Below are 15,534 nucleotides of genomic sequence, written 5' to 3'. Positions count from 1 at the left end.
ACAAAGCAAATACTATAGGTTGATAAATAATGAGGGGAGGCACACAGAGGTACTCTTTGTTCAAGGCTGCAGAGGGATCCAAGGCTTGTGTTCTGCTGTGTAGGCTGTGATGCGGCGTGAGAACCACACGGTAGAACGGCCAGAGTAAATAAACAATAATGGTCAGATTTGCGTAGAATAAGTATATTCTGTGTTAGTGTTTAAACAAACAGCGCGAGGCAGAAACTGGCCTTCTTTTCCAAGGGCAAAGTGTCGAGTTTGAGCCTGTTTCTGGCAACGAAGCAAGTACTGGAAAGTACTGCGCTTTGGAGAAGTGGAGGATCCAGAGCCAAACAAAGAGCTGGTAGCGCAGAGCTATCGCTCTACTGAGTCTAGTGCCGCCGAGGTGCAGCACTGTTTAAGGCTCTCGCCAGCGGCTTCCTGGTCACTCGCAGCTTGAATCGGCCTCAGCCGCGTCTTGCTTGCCCCTCTATTGCCTACTGCGAGGCAGGAATTACAAAGGCAATAATTTACGCCAAAGTGTAGGTAACATTAATCAATTTTTTCTTCTTCTAAATACATACCATATACAGCCTATATCAGGTGGATATCAGCAGATTCTACCAAGGCTAAGAATACAATGGAAACCGTCCATGTAAGTATAACTAGGACCTGCTAGCAGTACATAGCATCTCCACCTTATCAGACTTATCTTACCTGTTCCTCCCTCGCAGTCACAATGCTGCCATACCTTGGTTATTGTTTTAAATTTACAATAGCATTGCCTAGTAGATCCTTGAGGAGAGACCATAGAATAGCCTGCGTCAAGAGCCTTACAATAAAGTATCAAGGCATGCATAAATGAATACGTGAATAGAAGCAAGCACGTGTGCATGTACTAGCTCTGCATCTCTGGACAATCAATTAGCGCGACGTCAAGCTCTGCCTTTGTCATCGAGCCGTCATACCTACTAGTAGTTAAGAGGTGCCCACGCCGCGGCAGTTCTCCGGCTGGTTGCCGAACAGAGAGCTAAGTTACTGCCTACTACTAGGCGCTACCAAGCCTCTCGCGATCTGCTACTCTCTTTCACCTTTCGCATCCACCAAGCGTCTTTCCTCCCGTAGCTGTGCCTATTCGATAGCAGCATTCTATGCCCGTCCGCCAGACACAGTAGCAGCTATAACAGCGTCTATTGCGATCTTTGTTACGACGCCTTTTTACCTAGTGCGCTGCCGTGATTTGCCATAGCTCTTTGTTTAGCAGCGGAAGCACGACAAGCTCGTGCCACAAGGCTTCGTGCCTTTTCCCTCGATTCTAATCTTAGTAGTCAATGCTCGCCCCAGCATCAAAATGAGCGCGCCTTCCGGAAACCCCAATGGCCCGCCACGGACCCAAAAACCGAATCCTCTACGCCCTCTTCGGAAGAAACCTGTCAACCCACTTGTCTCGTCATCACGCAAGCCAGTTCCTAAACCCAATCGACCGCCCACAAATAACGCAGCGTCAACGTCGGCGCAGGCCACAGCAAATGGAACCAAGCCCAATATCGAAGAGCTGCGAAAACAGTACGGCGGATGGAGCGAGCCGCCCCCTCCTTACCCTTTCAATGATATACCCATCATGACAACCAAAAAAGCTTTGCTCAATGGAATCCGATATCACCTCATGAAGTTCTCTCAGACCAAATTGGGCGACAAACCTATTGATCCGACGGACCAGGACGAATTTGCTAGGCCTGTAACTCTACATCGACGTGATGCCCGCCAACCGCCCCCAGGAAGAGTTGTGAAGGAGGAGGAACCCGAACGACCACCAGTAGATGAGCAAGAGGCTGAAAGGATGGCACAGATCAAGGCTGAAAGAGAAGCCCAGAGAGCTATCGATCAAGCTAAGATCGCGCCCGTAGCCAAAGAGGTCGTTCCAAAGCGACCAAAGAAACAGAAGGAAGAGAAAACCATGTTCAACCGGGCCCCAAAAACATCGGCCGCGAAGAAAGAGTCTGATTTGAGATATGAGGAGGCTCTGCCGTGGCACTTGGAAGACGCAGATGGGAAAAACGTGTGGGTTGGTAGCTACGTGGCTGCCCTTTCTGAATCTAGCGTCGCCTTCATGATTGACAAGTCGGTCTTTCGCATGGTTCCGCTGGAAAAAAGCTACAAGTTCAATGCCAAGCCGCCCTTCCAACCTTTCACAATAGACCAAGCGGAGGCTTTCATGAACCGCAAGGTCGACGTCGGCCGTTGGGTTATGAAGGACGAGGAGAAGAAGGCGGGCTTGAACGATCTTGAAGCTACACGACGGATGCTGTACGGACGGGGGCAAATGATTAAGACGGAAAGTGATACTTTCAAGGCTGCTTCACGCGCGGAGAAGATGGAACACGACGAGCTTGACATCTCGGGTGACGAATTCCAGGATGATGATGAGGCCCCGCACTTTGAACGAAACGATGATGAAGATACGAAGGATTCTAAAGAGCGAATTCGGCGTGAGCAGCTGGGAGCGAACCTGTTTGGTGAAGGAGACGAGCAGGAAGTCGATAAAGAACTGCAAGAGCAGCTAAGAGAGGAGCTGGAGAGACAAAAGTATGGCAAGACAACGAAGAAGGCTTTAATCAAGAGAGATCGAGAAGATATATATGAGAGTGACGACTCCGGTTCCAACCCCTGGAGCAGTTCGGTAAGTTCAATCTTTCTTCAATCTTAGCACTGACGCATTGCTTATACCACGCCCATAGAGCGACGATGACAGCTCCGACGAAGAAGAGGAGGCTGGAAAAGAAGACGAGAAAAAGGAAGGAGAGAACAAAGATGGCCAAGGCGATAGCAAAGATAAGTCTAAATCGCAGAGTGCGAAAGGCTCCACCACTCCACAAGGCAAGCAGAAGCTCTCTGAGATGAGCAAGAAAGGGAAATCGTTGAAACGCGCCGGTTCGCCTGCTTTATCAGAGTCAAGCGGCAATGAGTCGACTAGAAAAAAGCTGAAGAAGGCATCGGGAGCGGCTACTGATAGCCGACCAAGCACTCCTGGATTACAGACTAACACTGTCCGCCGTCCTAAGATTACTGCAGGCTCTGGGAGTGACGGTGAATTCACAGCGGGCGAGATGTCAGATGGAGCGATGCAGAAGAAGAAAATCAAGCTCATTGGCAGCTCAAGGGGAACGCCTTCCGCATCCAGGGCGGGTAGTCCAAATCCTGCTCAAGCTGGTGAGCTCATGTTCCTCCCCTAAACACCATCCCCTATCATTGTTTATACTAATAGCTTATGAATCAGGTGCTTCTCCCTCCTCGTCTGGTGGTCTGATTGAATCGTGGGAAATTTTGGAAAAGATACCTGCAGATGGAATCACTATTGGTGATCTCATCAATCTATTCCAGGGTCGCGTTGGGGATGGTCCGGGCCGAATGCCCAGGCAAGAATGGATCGGCCTTGTTAAGCAGTTGTGCGACTATGGGCCGGATAAGCGCCTGCGCCGTAGAAAATGAGGATGCCCTCGATCCAAGATGACAAACCTGGCTGGAAACTAACTGCGTTGGAACCTTGAGGTTGTTGAGACACTGATTGCGAGTTAATCGCAAGCCTCACGGCGGGTTAAACTTTTTCAAAAAAAAATTTCTAATATTTTTTTAAGAGAACGAATTATAGCGACGACGCGTCGAAAATCACGATGAACTATGGAATCCTAGTTCTCGTAGGGTATCTCATGATATAAAGTATACTATGTATCATTATTATTATCACTATTCATCCATTTGCCAAGCGTAATCCAATCCCTTGTTCCGTTCACGGCGATTTATTGCCTTGAACCGCTCTGCTTCGAGCCCGTTGCCTCTGTCCACGCCATCCCATCGGTATCCTGGTTTGATGCCATATCGATTGGGGGCTGCAGTCCCTGAATAGACTGGCCGGCGCTTTGAATTCTTGCCTCCACGACTTGTATCTTTCTCAGCCATAAACTGTGCCATAGGATCATTCCATCTCGACTGTTCTTTGAGCTCTCTATTCATGTCTTCGTCGTCAGCCTTCCGGGCGAAGGTCATGAGCTTTGCATCTTCCAGCTCCTCCCTTCGTCGTCTCGCATTCTCTTGCTGAACATCACCCTTTAATGATTCGATGGCAAGCCTCTCCTTTTCCTCAGCCTCAGCCGCCGCGCGCCTTGCCTCCGCTCTCTTCATAGAAATATCGATTCTTCGTCCGGTGGCATCTCGATAAACTGTCTCTTCTTCTTTTGCATTTTTCCGGTGGCGCTCAAAGTCTTCTCGTTCCTCTTGCTGCCGCCGTCTCAATTGCGCTGAGACTGCGGCGGCGCTCTGTAAACCGGCATGCGTTCCATCGCTCATTTTCACCACGCTTCCATTGTCTTCGACAATCGGCATCTCATCGTCGGCGGCTCTCGCTGCATCATTCTCTGCTGCGGCTGAGGCGATGATTGCATCCGCAGCCGCGGCGCTGTCGTCCTTGTCTTGGGCATTTCCACCATTCCCTACAGTTTTCCAACTGCTTTTCTTCGCTTTTCTGAATTCAGCTGTTGTCCCAGTGACGGTCAATGGGCCATCCTCGTCTCCGTCGTCTTGTGCGGCGCCATTATTCCAGGCTGTATCGTCGTCGTCGGTGATTAGTAGGCCTGAAGTTGCATCTGCTTGCTTGCGCTTTCGCTTCTTTGACGATGGTTTTGGATCAGCAACTAGATATTTTGACGCTAAATAGCTAGAAAGATCTGATGGCATATCGATAGCAAAGTATAGCTTCAAATACTTTAAAGCTACTTTTTAATCACGAAATAGATGATGGAGAGATGGACAAGAAGTTGATATAGAGCTGCTACTATAATTGGATAGCAGGTAGTAGTACTACTATGTAGGTACCTGGCTATGCACATATCGAAGCTGATCGGAGAACGGAGAGCCGACACCCCGGTACAGTCATATGGGGCGGTGCAAGTACGTAGCAGAAGTCGGGGCTTTTGATATCATATGAGAAGCCGATCGTGGCATCAAGGCAAGTGACATCTCCCGACGCCCCAGCGCCAGCACGCTTCGCAAGCGGAATATGCAGAGCCGTATCACAACGTCAGACCTTCGCGACCCTACTCTGATCCCTCGCTCCGCATGAAGTCACCACAAGCGCCTGAATTGTCTGCGCGGAACCACCGCACCAAGTCGCCTTCATGCCACGGCCTCAAGATGAATCGTCTACGGAACCGATTCAGGCGCTGCCCGCCGCGGCCTCCGCCGCAAAATTCTCTTATATGAGGCATTCGACCTCGACGATTGAACCTTTTCCAACGTCCCCGTCGGAATCATCGCTCGTCTTTCGAAAATCGAACCCCTCTGCAGCCTCTTTATACGCCTCGACATTATCCCCTCCAGGATCAAGGTCTATGTCGCCTGCGGGGCGGGGATCCCCATCAAGAGTCCTGTCAAGCACTGTATTTGACATAGGCCAGAACCGTGTGTTGCCAGAGAATGTCGGAGATGATCCTGGCGAACCACTGAATCTGATCCTTAAATCATTTGTGCCTCATGTGTCTGTCTGTGCTTCACGCGATACAGAGGCTTTAATTCGTGAGAAGGGTTTCCAGAATGGACTATGGGAGTTATTGCGGCCTTTTGGGGAGAATATCCAGGGAAAGGTAAATATTAGGGATAGCAACGGTGTTGGACGAATATTTGAAGACTTTTCTATACGGTTCACACGGTTTGGCGAAAACATAGAGCGTCCAGATGCGCTATCGTCTGGTTCTCAGCAAGCTTCACCGCTGCGAAATCCAAACGGAGTGCCAGAAAGAAGTGCCGATAATAGATCGGCCATAAACGATATCGAAAGCGTTGTTGAGCGACACCTTTCTTATGCAGAGGAATCGTTTCTTGGAATGCCGCACCAGAGTATCATGATGAGATATGGCTCGGATTCTGAGGCTGCTTCACCATACTATGCTTTGTATTTACGGCGACTTCTATCAGGATTGCCCATCTCGGCACACGAAACCTTTGCTCATCCCGTAGCTTGCATCATAGCTATCAGCTCCCGCAATCCCGCTCCTATTGAAGAGCTACGGAGACTGTACTCTGAAACCAGCCAGGGCGAGAAGAAATTGCCCTCGTGGGTAGATGGGGATTACCTGAGATACTATGTATTGGTTCATGATGAGGAGAATGATGACATTACGAGATCTATGGGCTTATTTGAGCAAATGAAGCGGCACCTTGGACTTCATTGCCACTTGTTGAGGCTACGATGTAGCCAGAGTGTGGAAACGGACGATGATAGCATCCCTCTCCCCCGAAGCGATTGGATGTCTGCACCTGAAGAGTTGGCAGAAATCCGGCGAAGCGAGAACGATGAGGATTTTGAAGATCCATCACGATACATTTTTGAATCTGATGCTACTGCTATCCGCACGTTTGTGCGCGAAATGCTAATGCAATCGATTATTCCTACCATGGAACGCCACGCCACGATCTGGAACGACCAAGTTGCCTCTAGACGTAGGGGAATCACCGGAAGATTTATGAGCTTATCAAAAAGATGGACAGGGTTCGGCAGCAGTTCGCGGTCCTCATCCAGCAGCAACAACGTCAATACCAGCAAAGACGGCTATGATCCCTCGGGCTTCTACCGTGCTGATACATCGGAAGCCATCATGAGGAAACTAGCTGATTTTGCCTTTATGTTGCGCGATTGGAAATTGGCTCATTCGACCTATGACCTACTGCGATCCGATTTTAGCGAGTCAAAGGCTTGGAAATACCACGCCGCAACGAACGAAATGGCTGCTCTTAGCCTGCTCCTCATGCCACAGCAATTAACATCTAAGAGCCGCGCGGAGACTGTGGATCAAATGCTAGAGTCTGCATTCTATTCGTATAATACACGGTGCAGCTCTCCATATGGGGCGACGAGGACTTTGATTTTGGCCCAGGAGCTTCTACGACTAAGAGGAGGCTCCAGTATCGATGATGCCGCACGATGGTGCACTCGTCTACTTGAATCAAAGATCCTGGGTAGGATTGGAGATGCCCTAGTCAAGGAGCGGTTGGCGATTTGCTATGCCTCCAAGCCAGGTGTCGGCAGTTGGAGCTGGGGCAGTCGACGGAGAAAGTCAGCAGCCTGGAGCGTCTTTGCTGCAAGAGCCTGGGCCCAACAATCCAAGCATATTCCGGCCCAACGATGCCTGAATGAAGCCAAGAGAATGTACGAAACGCTGCCGCACGGCCAAGGTATATCGCGCTTCGCAAGCGCTCGGGAGACGATGGACTCGCTGCAGCGTGAGCTAACAGAGAAACTGGAATTTCCGGCTGGGCATGATCGGAGCATACCAGAGGACGCGATTGACGATGGCATAGACGAAGAGAGCGAGGCGTTGACCGATATGCGCTCAAGGAGAGCAAGCAATCTAGCCCGCGGCGGAGCGTTGGAAACGGCACCCCTGCACAATGAGGAAATGAGCAAAGATACCAATGAAGATATAGATAAAGAGGGTTTTGAATAGGATAATGGAATTGGGTTAGTTACGAGGAGGATAAATGGATCAATGGTTACAAGCGCTGATGAAAGACGAGCCGTTCAAAGACATGGACTATTGGGAGGCTTTTCGTCTTTGTCTACTTTTCGTCCGAGTGTCATGTTATTAATGGGCCGTTACTAATAATTAGCCTTGTCTTGAACGACGTTGTATCTATCAGTTCTGAGCGTAGATGAATGAAAGGCAGGCCTTTTTTTACTTGTAGATAGACCATGTATCTACTAATGCGCTTGCAATGCTTTTGGACTTATAATGTACCTAGTGGGATCACCAAAGTGACACAAGTGGCTGAGAAGAGTGATATCACATGCACCAAATAATCGGGCAGTAAAGCTAAAGCGCCTTAGCGGCGGCACAGCTCCCGCAAGGAACGTTTGCCTGTCATCACACCAAACACTCCAGCAGCTTGTATTAGTCGCGAGACAGTACACGTGCAGTTCCTTCATCAATGCTTATGAGAAGCATCTAGGAAGCGACATCATAGGCGCATCTGTTTGCGGCGCGTGGAATTGAAATAGCTGTTGCGATTCTCTTGTAGAATCAAAATGGGCGAGCTAGCTGATTACTTGGTCGAGCACGATCCAAACTTCCGCAAGTAAGCGATACTCAATCCGATTGCATCATCCAATTTTCTTTGGACAATCGCGTAGTGCTCGTACTGACTGTGGCAGAACTCGACTCCCTGCGCTGTATTCCGACTTTCGCTCGCAAAAGACTCTGAATCCAGATGGCTACCACGCGAACATCTCAGCCTGGCTACTTGCTCTCGCGAGGCTAGCCTCTGAAGGGCTATTATCTCGCCAGGGCTCCAAGTCCAGCGCCCTCGTTTTCGATATCGACGAATCACTACGACGGTCGCTAAGTAGCAAACAATTCGGCCAACCATTGGCGCTCGGCACTGTCATAAACGAAGCGCTGGCACAAAAGGATCTGATTCCCCTGCAGACCTTTCTGCAGTCAACCCAGAATATATACCACCACCAGCAGGGTTGGTCGCAGGTGCCATGGAATGTAATGGGATGGGCCCTGCGGCAGATAGGAGTTATCGACCCGACTCGAGGCGAAGATAAGATACCCAAGGGCAATTACGTTGTCATGAAGAATGTAGAAGCAACCAGCCGGGAGCTGGGAGAGACCATTGCCGAAAGAACATCACGGTATGACCGAGTCTTCACGCGGGCCCAATTTCAAGCACTATTCGAATCAGTGCTGGCTAAAGATCAGCGACTGTCTGGGACAGATTTTGATGTGTTACTGAAATTCCTCTCTCGAGATAAGGATATGATCGAATACAATGGCGACATTGTCCGCATCCAGGGAGTTGGTGAAGAAAGAGGGATCACCGAGGAGGATGCGTCTATCGCATCCATAAAGGAGCTGGTGGGCAGCCTGGAACATCAAGTTAATCTGCTTAACAAGCGGATAGACGAACTAGATCAAGAGGCAAAGAATGCAGTCCTACGGAAGAATCGCGTAACAGCCTTAGCAGCGCTCAAATCGAAGAAACGAGCCGAATCTTCTTTATCAACACGTTATGCCACTCTGAACCAGCTTGAAGAGGTAGCTTCGAGGCTACAGCAGGCTTCTGACCAAGTACAGTTGGTCAAGGTTATGGAATCATCGGCCAGTGCGCTGAAGAGCCTCAACGCCCAAATTGGTGGCTCCGAAAGGGTCGAGACTACAATGGATCATCTCAGAGAGCAAATGAGCGCGACGGATGAGTTGACTGCCATTTTGTCTGAGCCCACTGGCATCGTTGTGGATGAAGGGGAGATTGATGATGAGTTGGAGGCTTTGGAAATGGAGCAGAAGAAGGAAGAGGAAGAGAAGCAACGCCGTAAGGAGGAGGCCAGGGAAGCTGCTAAAGCTAGAAAGGAGCTGGATGAGCTGCCATCTGTGCCAACAGAAGAGGCAGAGAGGATGGGGGCGCAATCACCAACAAGAGCGACTGGTATTGCGAAGCTGACGCTCGATGGGTAGAGGAGAAATAGGTTGTAAGAGGAAGGGTCATCATTCGGAATATACTCATGAGCTGGAATTACAAAGGCTTTTTTTGCAAGGCAGGGCTGTATACTGATTTCAAGGTATAGGTATGGGCGTGATGGATGGATACACACGTTTTATTCTTTGACAAATAGCATGAGCAAAGGGTCGTTATAGTTTCAATAGAAGCAATTTTCAGTAGTAGGATCTTGCGAGATTTGCGCTGTAATTTCATTATATTCATTCATAATTCCCAATCAACTACGCTCAAACCAGATGGGTATCATTGCTTTTTGGTATCAGAATATGCACACGCTAATATTTATCTACTTCCAGCTATATTACGTATTTCTGACGCTTCGGCTGTTGGTATTTGGTCTATTGGCCGTTGTGATGCCTCCCAAGCCATTGGTTCAGCAACGTTAGGGGGTAGTGATTGTAGATCCGATGCGTCTCCTGACTCTTCTCTATTTCCTCGGGCTGCTGAACTGCTAGAGGCTGGCGGTTGGGATGATGAAATAACCATCAAGTCTGGAGGCTGACTTGTTGAGCTCTGCGGCTGATCGCTGGTTGATTTATTTGCCTCCTCCAATTTCTTTTTTGCCGCCTCTCCATTTCTACGAGCGCTCGCAATGAGGTCTCTAAATGAAGAGTCGTGCTTAGCTGCCCATGCAGCACCATCAAAGTCTTTGTCCTTGATCACCGCCGCAGTCTGTATTACTCGGCCAGAGGTGGGTGCTCGGCCACCCTGTGTGCGCTCCCAGATATCCAGGTCGTGGAGCAGCTCTGAGCGCTTCTTCGGCGTAGCCGCATCGCAATTCGCATTCCATAGTGTCAACCACTCTTTATGGCGCTTTTCCAAGAGAATGCGAGGTCCTTGATTGTTGAGCCCTAATTCTAGCATTTTTTTCCGCAGCGCCTGCTCTTTTAACATGGAATAGTTGAGGGGAGGGAGTCGCTCGAGTGTCTTTTGCTGTTTCCGCTGAGATTGCCCGAAGGAAAAGGTATTTTCAGAATCAGTATTGTTGCTCGGACTATTTGCCGCCGCCGAAGGACCTGGGCACGATTCCAGATGCCCAAATACCTGCCATTCCTTCATCTTTCTGTTACACATGGGACAGGGCACAAGACCATTCGCTGCGAAAGTACATTGTCAGCCGTGACGTCGGGAACCGAAGATGTGTATGTGCACTCACGAGTATCAGGCACATATTCCTCGTCATCGTCCTCGTTATTCGAATCAGGAACAGTCTGTTCTTCAGCCGTCATTGTCGGAGTCGTTGCTATTGCCTGCTCTCCTCGACTTTTGCTTAATCTAGCTGATGTGCGCAGTCTCTTCGGTTCGTGCGCATGCGGAGACGCCTCGATCGCTTTCCTTTTCGGCGATTGGCTTCTCGGCCTGTGATTGCGCGCAAGACTCAGCGCAGTCACCCGTGCTTTGGTAAATGCTTCTACTGTTTCCTCCATGGACCAGTTGCTTCGAAGTTTCAACTCTTGCTCCGTCGAGCGACACATGGGACATTTGCCATCGTTGGACAGTGCCCTCCGAATACAGATGGAGCAGAATGTATGCGAACAGGAGGTGATCATCGGTGTCTTGTAGAAGTCTTTGCATACTTGGCATCGCAAGGCGGCTTCAACAGCTGCGAAGCCAGATAGTGGCGTCGAGAGCCAGTCGGTTGAATCTGGAACATCGTCGGAGGCGGCCATAAAGGCAAGCAGGTCTGAATATCCTAAAAAGAAGAAAATGAAAGCAAATGAAAACTATTTGGATTCGCTATACTTTTACAAATCGCGGCGTCGTCAATGCTCCGGTTGTGACAGAGGAGGGGAAAACAAATTATTCTCGAATATTGGCTGGCAGCGCTGAGCAAGGCAAAGACAAAGCTTACCATTAACGACCAGGATTCTGAATGCGCCGTCGTCGCGACCGACGCGTTGGAGAGACGGAATTTCATCTACTAAATGCATATACATATTACATGCATAGCTAAATGCAGCGGCCGGAGCGGCCCTCAAGGTTGTCTGTCTGCGTTAAAGAGGTAAATATGCTACAAAGCGAGTATATCAAATGACGGCCACGTGAGTTCGTGTTAAGTGCTGAACGCGCGTGGGCCCAATTGGAGAGCTGCCAGGTCGAGACTGCAAGCTTGCGTGCCCAGCTGTACGGAATAATCTGCCATTTATCTGGATTGTAGACTAGACCAAAGAGCGCAGCCATGGACGATACCCAGAAATACCTCTCCGATCGGCTCTTGAGTGAAGAGGTGCCGGTAAGTAGAGATGCGCTTTTCTTCAATTGCTGCAATACGTGCTGGGGTTCTCTAAACTAAGAATCTGTGTTTGGCGCAGGTGACATATCGTCTGCTAAGCAGAGCGCTCAACCTTCGGGTGAATGTTGCTAAACAGTGAGTTTAGCCCTCTTTATTTTGTTATGAATTGCATATTGATTTAGGACTTAGGAAGCTATATGAATTTTATGAGAGTCAGAATGCTTCTAAAGCAAATTCGATTCATGCTACCTACCTGATCTATGGGTCCAAAACGGAAGACCGAGAGCCAGAGAATGGCGATGCTGAGATGGACAACTCAGCACCTGAACCAGAACTCCTCTCTGACTATGCACCCGCCAAAACGGTTACCATAGTAGCGGAAGACGGCCTAAAAGGTCTGATCATGTCGATAGAGTATGCTGTGACAGTTTGCTAATAGTCTACTTAGATGCATTGGCCGAATATGAAGAAGTCACGTCTCTGCATATATATAGCCTAGCTCCATTCCCTCAAAGAGACCTGGCACTGCTCTCTGACGTCTCAAAGTCGCTGTCTGAGTATAGACAGGTTGAGGATGCTGCGAAAATGCTGGATACCTACGGATTAATCGCGAATCCCAAAGCCCGCAAGAAGGACCGGAAGGGTCGTCCACCAGTTTCGGTCCCGGCCCCAGCCCCGAGTGCACATAAAGCTGTCAAACAGGAGACACAATCGGCTACGCCAAAACCTAGTCAAGCGGAGAAAGTCAAGCAAGAGACTAAAGAAGCCACATCTGCTGATACTACTCCAACATCGAGTGCTGGAAAGAAACCTCCCCCATCGTTAAAGAGGGGTTCTTCTGGAGGTATCATGCAGTCCTTTGCTAGGGCAGCAGCGAAACCACCCAAGCCTAAGCCGGAACCCAAGCCAAAGGAAGAAGATACCAGTATGGCCCTATCTGATGATGGTGAAGCTGACGAAGAGGATTTACCCGATTCCAAGTCAATAGACTTGGAGGCACTGAAACGAACAAGAAAGGAACGTGAAGAGCAGCTTCTGCGTATGATGGAGGATCCTGAAGATGAAGCAGACGAAAAGGAAGAGCCCAAAAACGAAGATGAGAATGAGAAATCAGATGAGGAAATGGAAGAGGCCTCTGAGCCCGAGCCCGAACCCGAACCTGAACCCGAACAGCCTAAGGAGGATAAAGAACCTGCAGAGGTGATATCAAATTCTAGCAATGGCCGCCGAAGAGGCAAGCGGCGAGTCATGAAAAAGAAGCGCATATTGGATGATCAGGGATATATGGGTAAGTTGCATGATCATGTTTGCGCCAGCACATTGCTAAATCCTGTACACAGTAACTATTCAGGAGGCTGCATGGGAGTCTTTCTCTGAAGATGAAGTTCCCCCACCAGCCACGAAGCCGACACCCACGGCAACACCCGCTTCATCAGCACAGAAATCAAAAAAGGCAGCACCCGCTACAAAGAGTGGGAGTCAAGGCAACATCATGTCATTTTTCTCGAAGAAGTGACATGCCAACCTCGTATTAGACAAAGGGACCAGGAAAGAAGCAGAGCCAATACCATACATCTACTTTATATGTAATAATTCATGTGTTGTTAATAGAGGCTTAGAGGTGGTATCTTGATGCTTGGCCGTGGGTATTACTTCTTCCCCGTTTGTTTTATTTCGACGGCCGTTTAGTTCTTCTTTGCTAGCAGTTAACCTTAAAGCGGAACTATATTTGCTCATCTCAGGGGCAAACAACCATTCATTGGCTTGTGAAATGGCCAGGCCCCTGTCCTTCCGATGTGGTGGATTTCCTCCCGGAGCCACCCGCCCACATCCCGATTGAACTGACGCGGCATTGGTGTTCTCATGTTGTAGTGTTGATGTACCCTCCAGTTCTATTCCAAGTTTCCGCGTCACCCTATAGGGGAAGATGACGACGACAGTGTTGCATACATGGCCCTGCCATATTTGATAGAATGGAGTGCCTACAAGAGAAGAAGCATATATAAATATATATATATTCCCGGTGCTAGGACTTTGTTTATGAACCTGGAGAACTAGTAGCATACTCATTCATCTTCACAACCTCGGCTTGTCTCAGAATATCAAGAAAATCACATCTCGATTGAGTATATTGTGTGCCTATATTTTTCCACGGAGACGGGACCCTCTGAATCTGTGACCATGCGTTTCTCAGCAATCTTCTCAGGCGCGATGCTCGGCGTCGTCCTAGTCTCGGCTCACCCCGGCCATGATATTGGAGCTGAAGTAGCTGAGCGCTCGACCATGCTCAGGAGGCTCACGCGCAAGGATCTTAGTCACTGTGCGGCTAAATTGAATGTTCGCGGTGTTACGGCTCGGTCCACGAAGCGCAGAAGAGACTTAGCAGCCCAGCATGCGAAAGGCGGAAGTCTAATGGGTATGTGATTCAACATTCGTTCCTTGTCTCTTCAGCTTATTTCGGGACTAATCTGTGAACAGGTCGCACCCTTGATAGGCTTCTCAATGAATCACATCACTCTACGGAGCAATATGGTCTAGAGACGTTGGAAAGCACTATTTTCGCTTCGAATAACTCGTGTGTGCTCAGTCCTGAGGTAACCGAGGGTCCTTACTGTCAGTTCAGAACAATACCTTACTGCAGAACACAAACTCGACTAACACAGTACTAGACGTTTCCGGCGAGTATATCAGAAAGAATGTAACAGAGGACCAACGTGGTGTTGGCCTAGTCCTAGATATCCAGGTCCTTGATACGGAAACCTGCGAGCCTGTGACTGGCGCGTTTCTTGAAATATGGCGTAAGTTTTTCTCTCGTTCCGCGGCCTCAGAAGCCGAAAGTCACCCTAAATAACATCTCATGTGTATTTTGTCAGACTGCAACTCGACAGGTGTCTATTCGGGAGTCTCTGCTTCTGGGAATGGCAATAGCGCTGTGGACACTTCGAACCTCAATGCCACCTTTCTCCGTGGCGTTCAGAAGACCGATTCCGATGGTACCGTGCAGTTTGATACGCTCTTCCCAGGCCACTATACGGGTCGAACTACGCACATTCACGTCATGGTACATCTCAACGCAACGGCCGAGACCAACGGAACACTTCTCGACACAAATGCCTCTCACGTCGGACAGATCTTCTTCGACCAAGACCTGATCAACCAGGTGGAGGCCACAGCGGTATACTCGTCCAACACGCAGACACTGACCACCAATGCAGAAGACAGTATCGCCGCTCAAGAGGCAGAAACAAGCGACCCGTTCTTGGAATATGTGCTTCTGGGAACCGACGTGCAGGATGGACTGCTGGGTTGGATCAGTTTCGGCATTAACACGACACTCAGTAAGGAGGTCAACGCTGCGGCGACGTATTATCAAACTGGTGGAGAGTCGAACCCAAATGCTGGCGGCGGCGGTGCTCCGGGCGGTGCTCCTCCAAACGGCACTTTCCCAGGCGGCACTCCTCCGAGCGGCACTCCTCCAAGTGGCACTTCTTAAAGTGTCACGTCAGCTTCGTAAGCCTAATGCTAACGTTATGTTATAGGCAAGGCAGCTGTTATTTAGTAAGCAAGTCAGTTGAAAGGAGGTAACCTAGGTAGTTGTTTCTCACATGGGGTTGAGTAAAGTACAAAGCTGAGAATCGAATCTACTCTTCAGAGTTTTTTGTACGATCCATGCGGCCAAACACTAAATACAGGACAGACGATAAGACTGGAAAGGCATCTCTCCACTTAGCAGTTCAAATAGTGATGCTGGATACAGTAATAGCATTTTA

The 15,534-nt window shown here is 49.3% G+C and overlaps 7 protein-coding genes across 7 annotated transcripts; 5 read left to right on the top strand and 2 right to left on the bottom strand.

Annotated features, from left to right (window-relative positions):
- The first annotated feature begins 974 nt into the window (after positions 1–974).
- On the top strand, positions 975–3,759 carry TrAFT101_005153 (uncharacterized protein). Its single transcript, XM_024900435.2, has 3 exons — positions 975–2,659; positions 2,718–3,189; positions 3,257–3,759. The coding sequence occupies exons 1-3, from the start codon at positions 1,331–1,333 to the stop codon at positions 3,466–3,468; spliced, it is 2,013 nt and encodes a 670-aa protein (XP_024759482.1). The 5' UTR covers positions 975–1,330; the 3' UTR covers positions 3,469–3,759.
- Positions 3,628–4,783, bottom strand: TrAFT101_005152 (uncharacterized protein). Its single transcript, XM_024909894.2, has one exon. It carries the CDS (start codon positions 4,708–4,710, stop codon positions 3,724–3,726), a length of 987 nt encoding a protein of 328 aa, XP_024759483.1. The 5' UTR covers positions 4,711–4,783; the 3' UTR covers positions 3,628–3,723.
- Positions 4,784–4,985: 202 nt separating this feature from the next.
- Positions 4,986–7,815, top strand: TrAFT101_005151 (uncharacterized protein). The gene has a single exon (XM_024908256.2). It carries the CDS (start codon positions 5,151–5,153, stop codon positions 7,473–7,475), a length of 2,325 nt encoding a protein of 774 aa, XP_024759484.1. The 5' UTR covers positions 4,986–5,150; the 3' UTR covers positions 7,476–7,815.
- Positions 7,816–7,903: 88 nt separating this feature from the next.
- On the top strand, positions 7,904–9,714 carry TrAFT101_005150 (uncharacterized protein). The gene is made up of 2 exons (XM_024902576.2): positions 7,904–8,103; positions 8,180–9,714. The coding sequence occupies exons 1-2, from the start codon at positions 8,054–8,056 to the stop codon at positions 9,486–9,488; spliced, it is 1,359 nt and encodes a 452-aa protein (XP_024759485.2). The 5' UTR covers positions 7,904–8,053; the 3' UTR covers positions 9,489–9,714.
- Positions 9,700–11,365, bottom strand: TrAFT101_005149 (uncharacterized protein). The gene is made up of 2 exons (XM_024902577.2): positions 10,688–11,365; positions 9,700–10,628 (listed from the first exon to the last, which is right to left on the bottom strand). The coding sequence occupies exons 1-2, from the start codon at positions 11,199–11,201 to the stop codon at positions 9,814–9,816; spliced, it is 1,329 nt and encodes a 442-aa protein (XP_024759486.1). The 5' UTR covers positions 11,202–11,365; the 3' UTR covers positions 9,700–9,813.
- A 345-nt stretch (positions 11,366–11,710) lies between these two features.
- On the top strand, positions 11,711–13,280 carry TrAFT101_005148 (uncharacterized protein; the record flags this gene model as incomplete). Its single annotated transcript, XM_024903993.2, has 5 exons — positions 11,711–11,764; positions 11,844–11,899; positions 11,954–12,159; positions 12,213–13,052; positions 13,105–13,280. The coding sequence occupies 5 exons, from the start codon at positions 11,711–11,713 to the stop codon at positions 13,278–13,280; spliced, it is 1,332 nt and encodes a 443-aa protein (XP_024759487.2).
- Positions 13,281–13,945: 665 nt separating this feature from the next.
- Positions 13,946–15,257, top strand: TrAFT101_005147 (uncharacterized protein; the record flags this gene model as incomplete). Its single annotated transcript, XM_024900387.2, has 4 exons — positions 13,946–14,180; positions 14,243–14,377; positions 14,434–14,562; positions 14,638–15,257. The coding sequence occupies 4 exons, from the start codon at positions 13,946–13,948 to the stop codon at positions 15,255–15,257; spliced, it is 1,119 nt and encodes a 372-aa protein (XP_024759488.2).
- Between the last annotated feature and the right edge of the window lie 277 nt (positions 15,258–15,534).

Source organism: Trichoderma asperellum, chromosome 3 (assembly GCF_020647865.1).
Source record: "Trichoderma asperellum chromosome 3, complete sequence".
NCBI lineage: Eukaryota > Fungi > Ascomycota > Sordariomycetes > Hypocreales > Hypocreaceae > Trichoderma > Trichoderma asperellum.
Note: the sequence above shows the minus strand (reverse complement) of the source record. Positions and strands in the feature narration are given on the sequence as shown.

What these genes read in the sequence shown, in the direction of transcription:
- TrAFT101_005153 (XM_024900435.2), top strand. Translation starts at nt 1,331, where the DNA reads ATGAGCGCGCCTTCCGGAAACCCCAATGGCCCGCCACGGACCCAAAAA. An exon ending in CCAACCCCTGGAGCAGTTCG is followed by an intron (nt 2,660 to 2,717) that starts GTAAGTTCAATC and finishes CCACGCCCATAG; the next exon opens with AGCGACGATGACAGCTCCGA. An exon ending in TCCAAATCCTGCTCAAGCTG is followed by an intron (nt 3,190 to 3,256) that starts GTGAGCTCATGT and finishes CTTATGAATCAG; the next exon opens with GTGCTTCTCCCTCCTCGTCT.
- TrAFT101_005152 (XM_024909894.2), bottom strand. Translation starts at nt 4,710, where the DNA reads ATGCCATCAGATCTTTCTAGCTATTTAGCGTCAAAATATCTAGTTGCT.
- TrAFT101_005151 (XM_024908256.2), top strand. Translation starts at nt 5,151, where the DNA reads ATGCCACGGCCTCAAGATGAATCGTCTACGGAACCGATTCAGGCGCTG.
- TrAFT101_005150 (XM_024902576.2), top strand. Translation starts at nt 8,054, where the DNA reads ATGGGCGAGCTAGCTGATTACTTGGTCGAGCACGATCCAAACTTCCGC. An exon ending in CACGATCCAAACTTCCGCAA is followed by an intron (nt 8,104 to 8,179) that starts GTAAGCGATACT and finishes TGACTGTGGCAG; the next exon opens with AACTCGACTCCCTGCGCTGT.
- TrAFT101_005149 (XM_024902577.2), bottom strand. Translation starts at nt 11,201, where the DNA reads ATGGCCGCCTCCGACGATGTTCCAGATTCAACCGACTGGCTCTCGACG. An exon ending in GGAATATGTGCCTGATACTC is followed by an intron (nt 10,629 to 10,687) that starts GTGAGTGCACAT and finishes GTACTTTCGCAG; the next exon opens with CGAATGGTCTTGTGCCCTGT.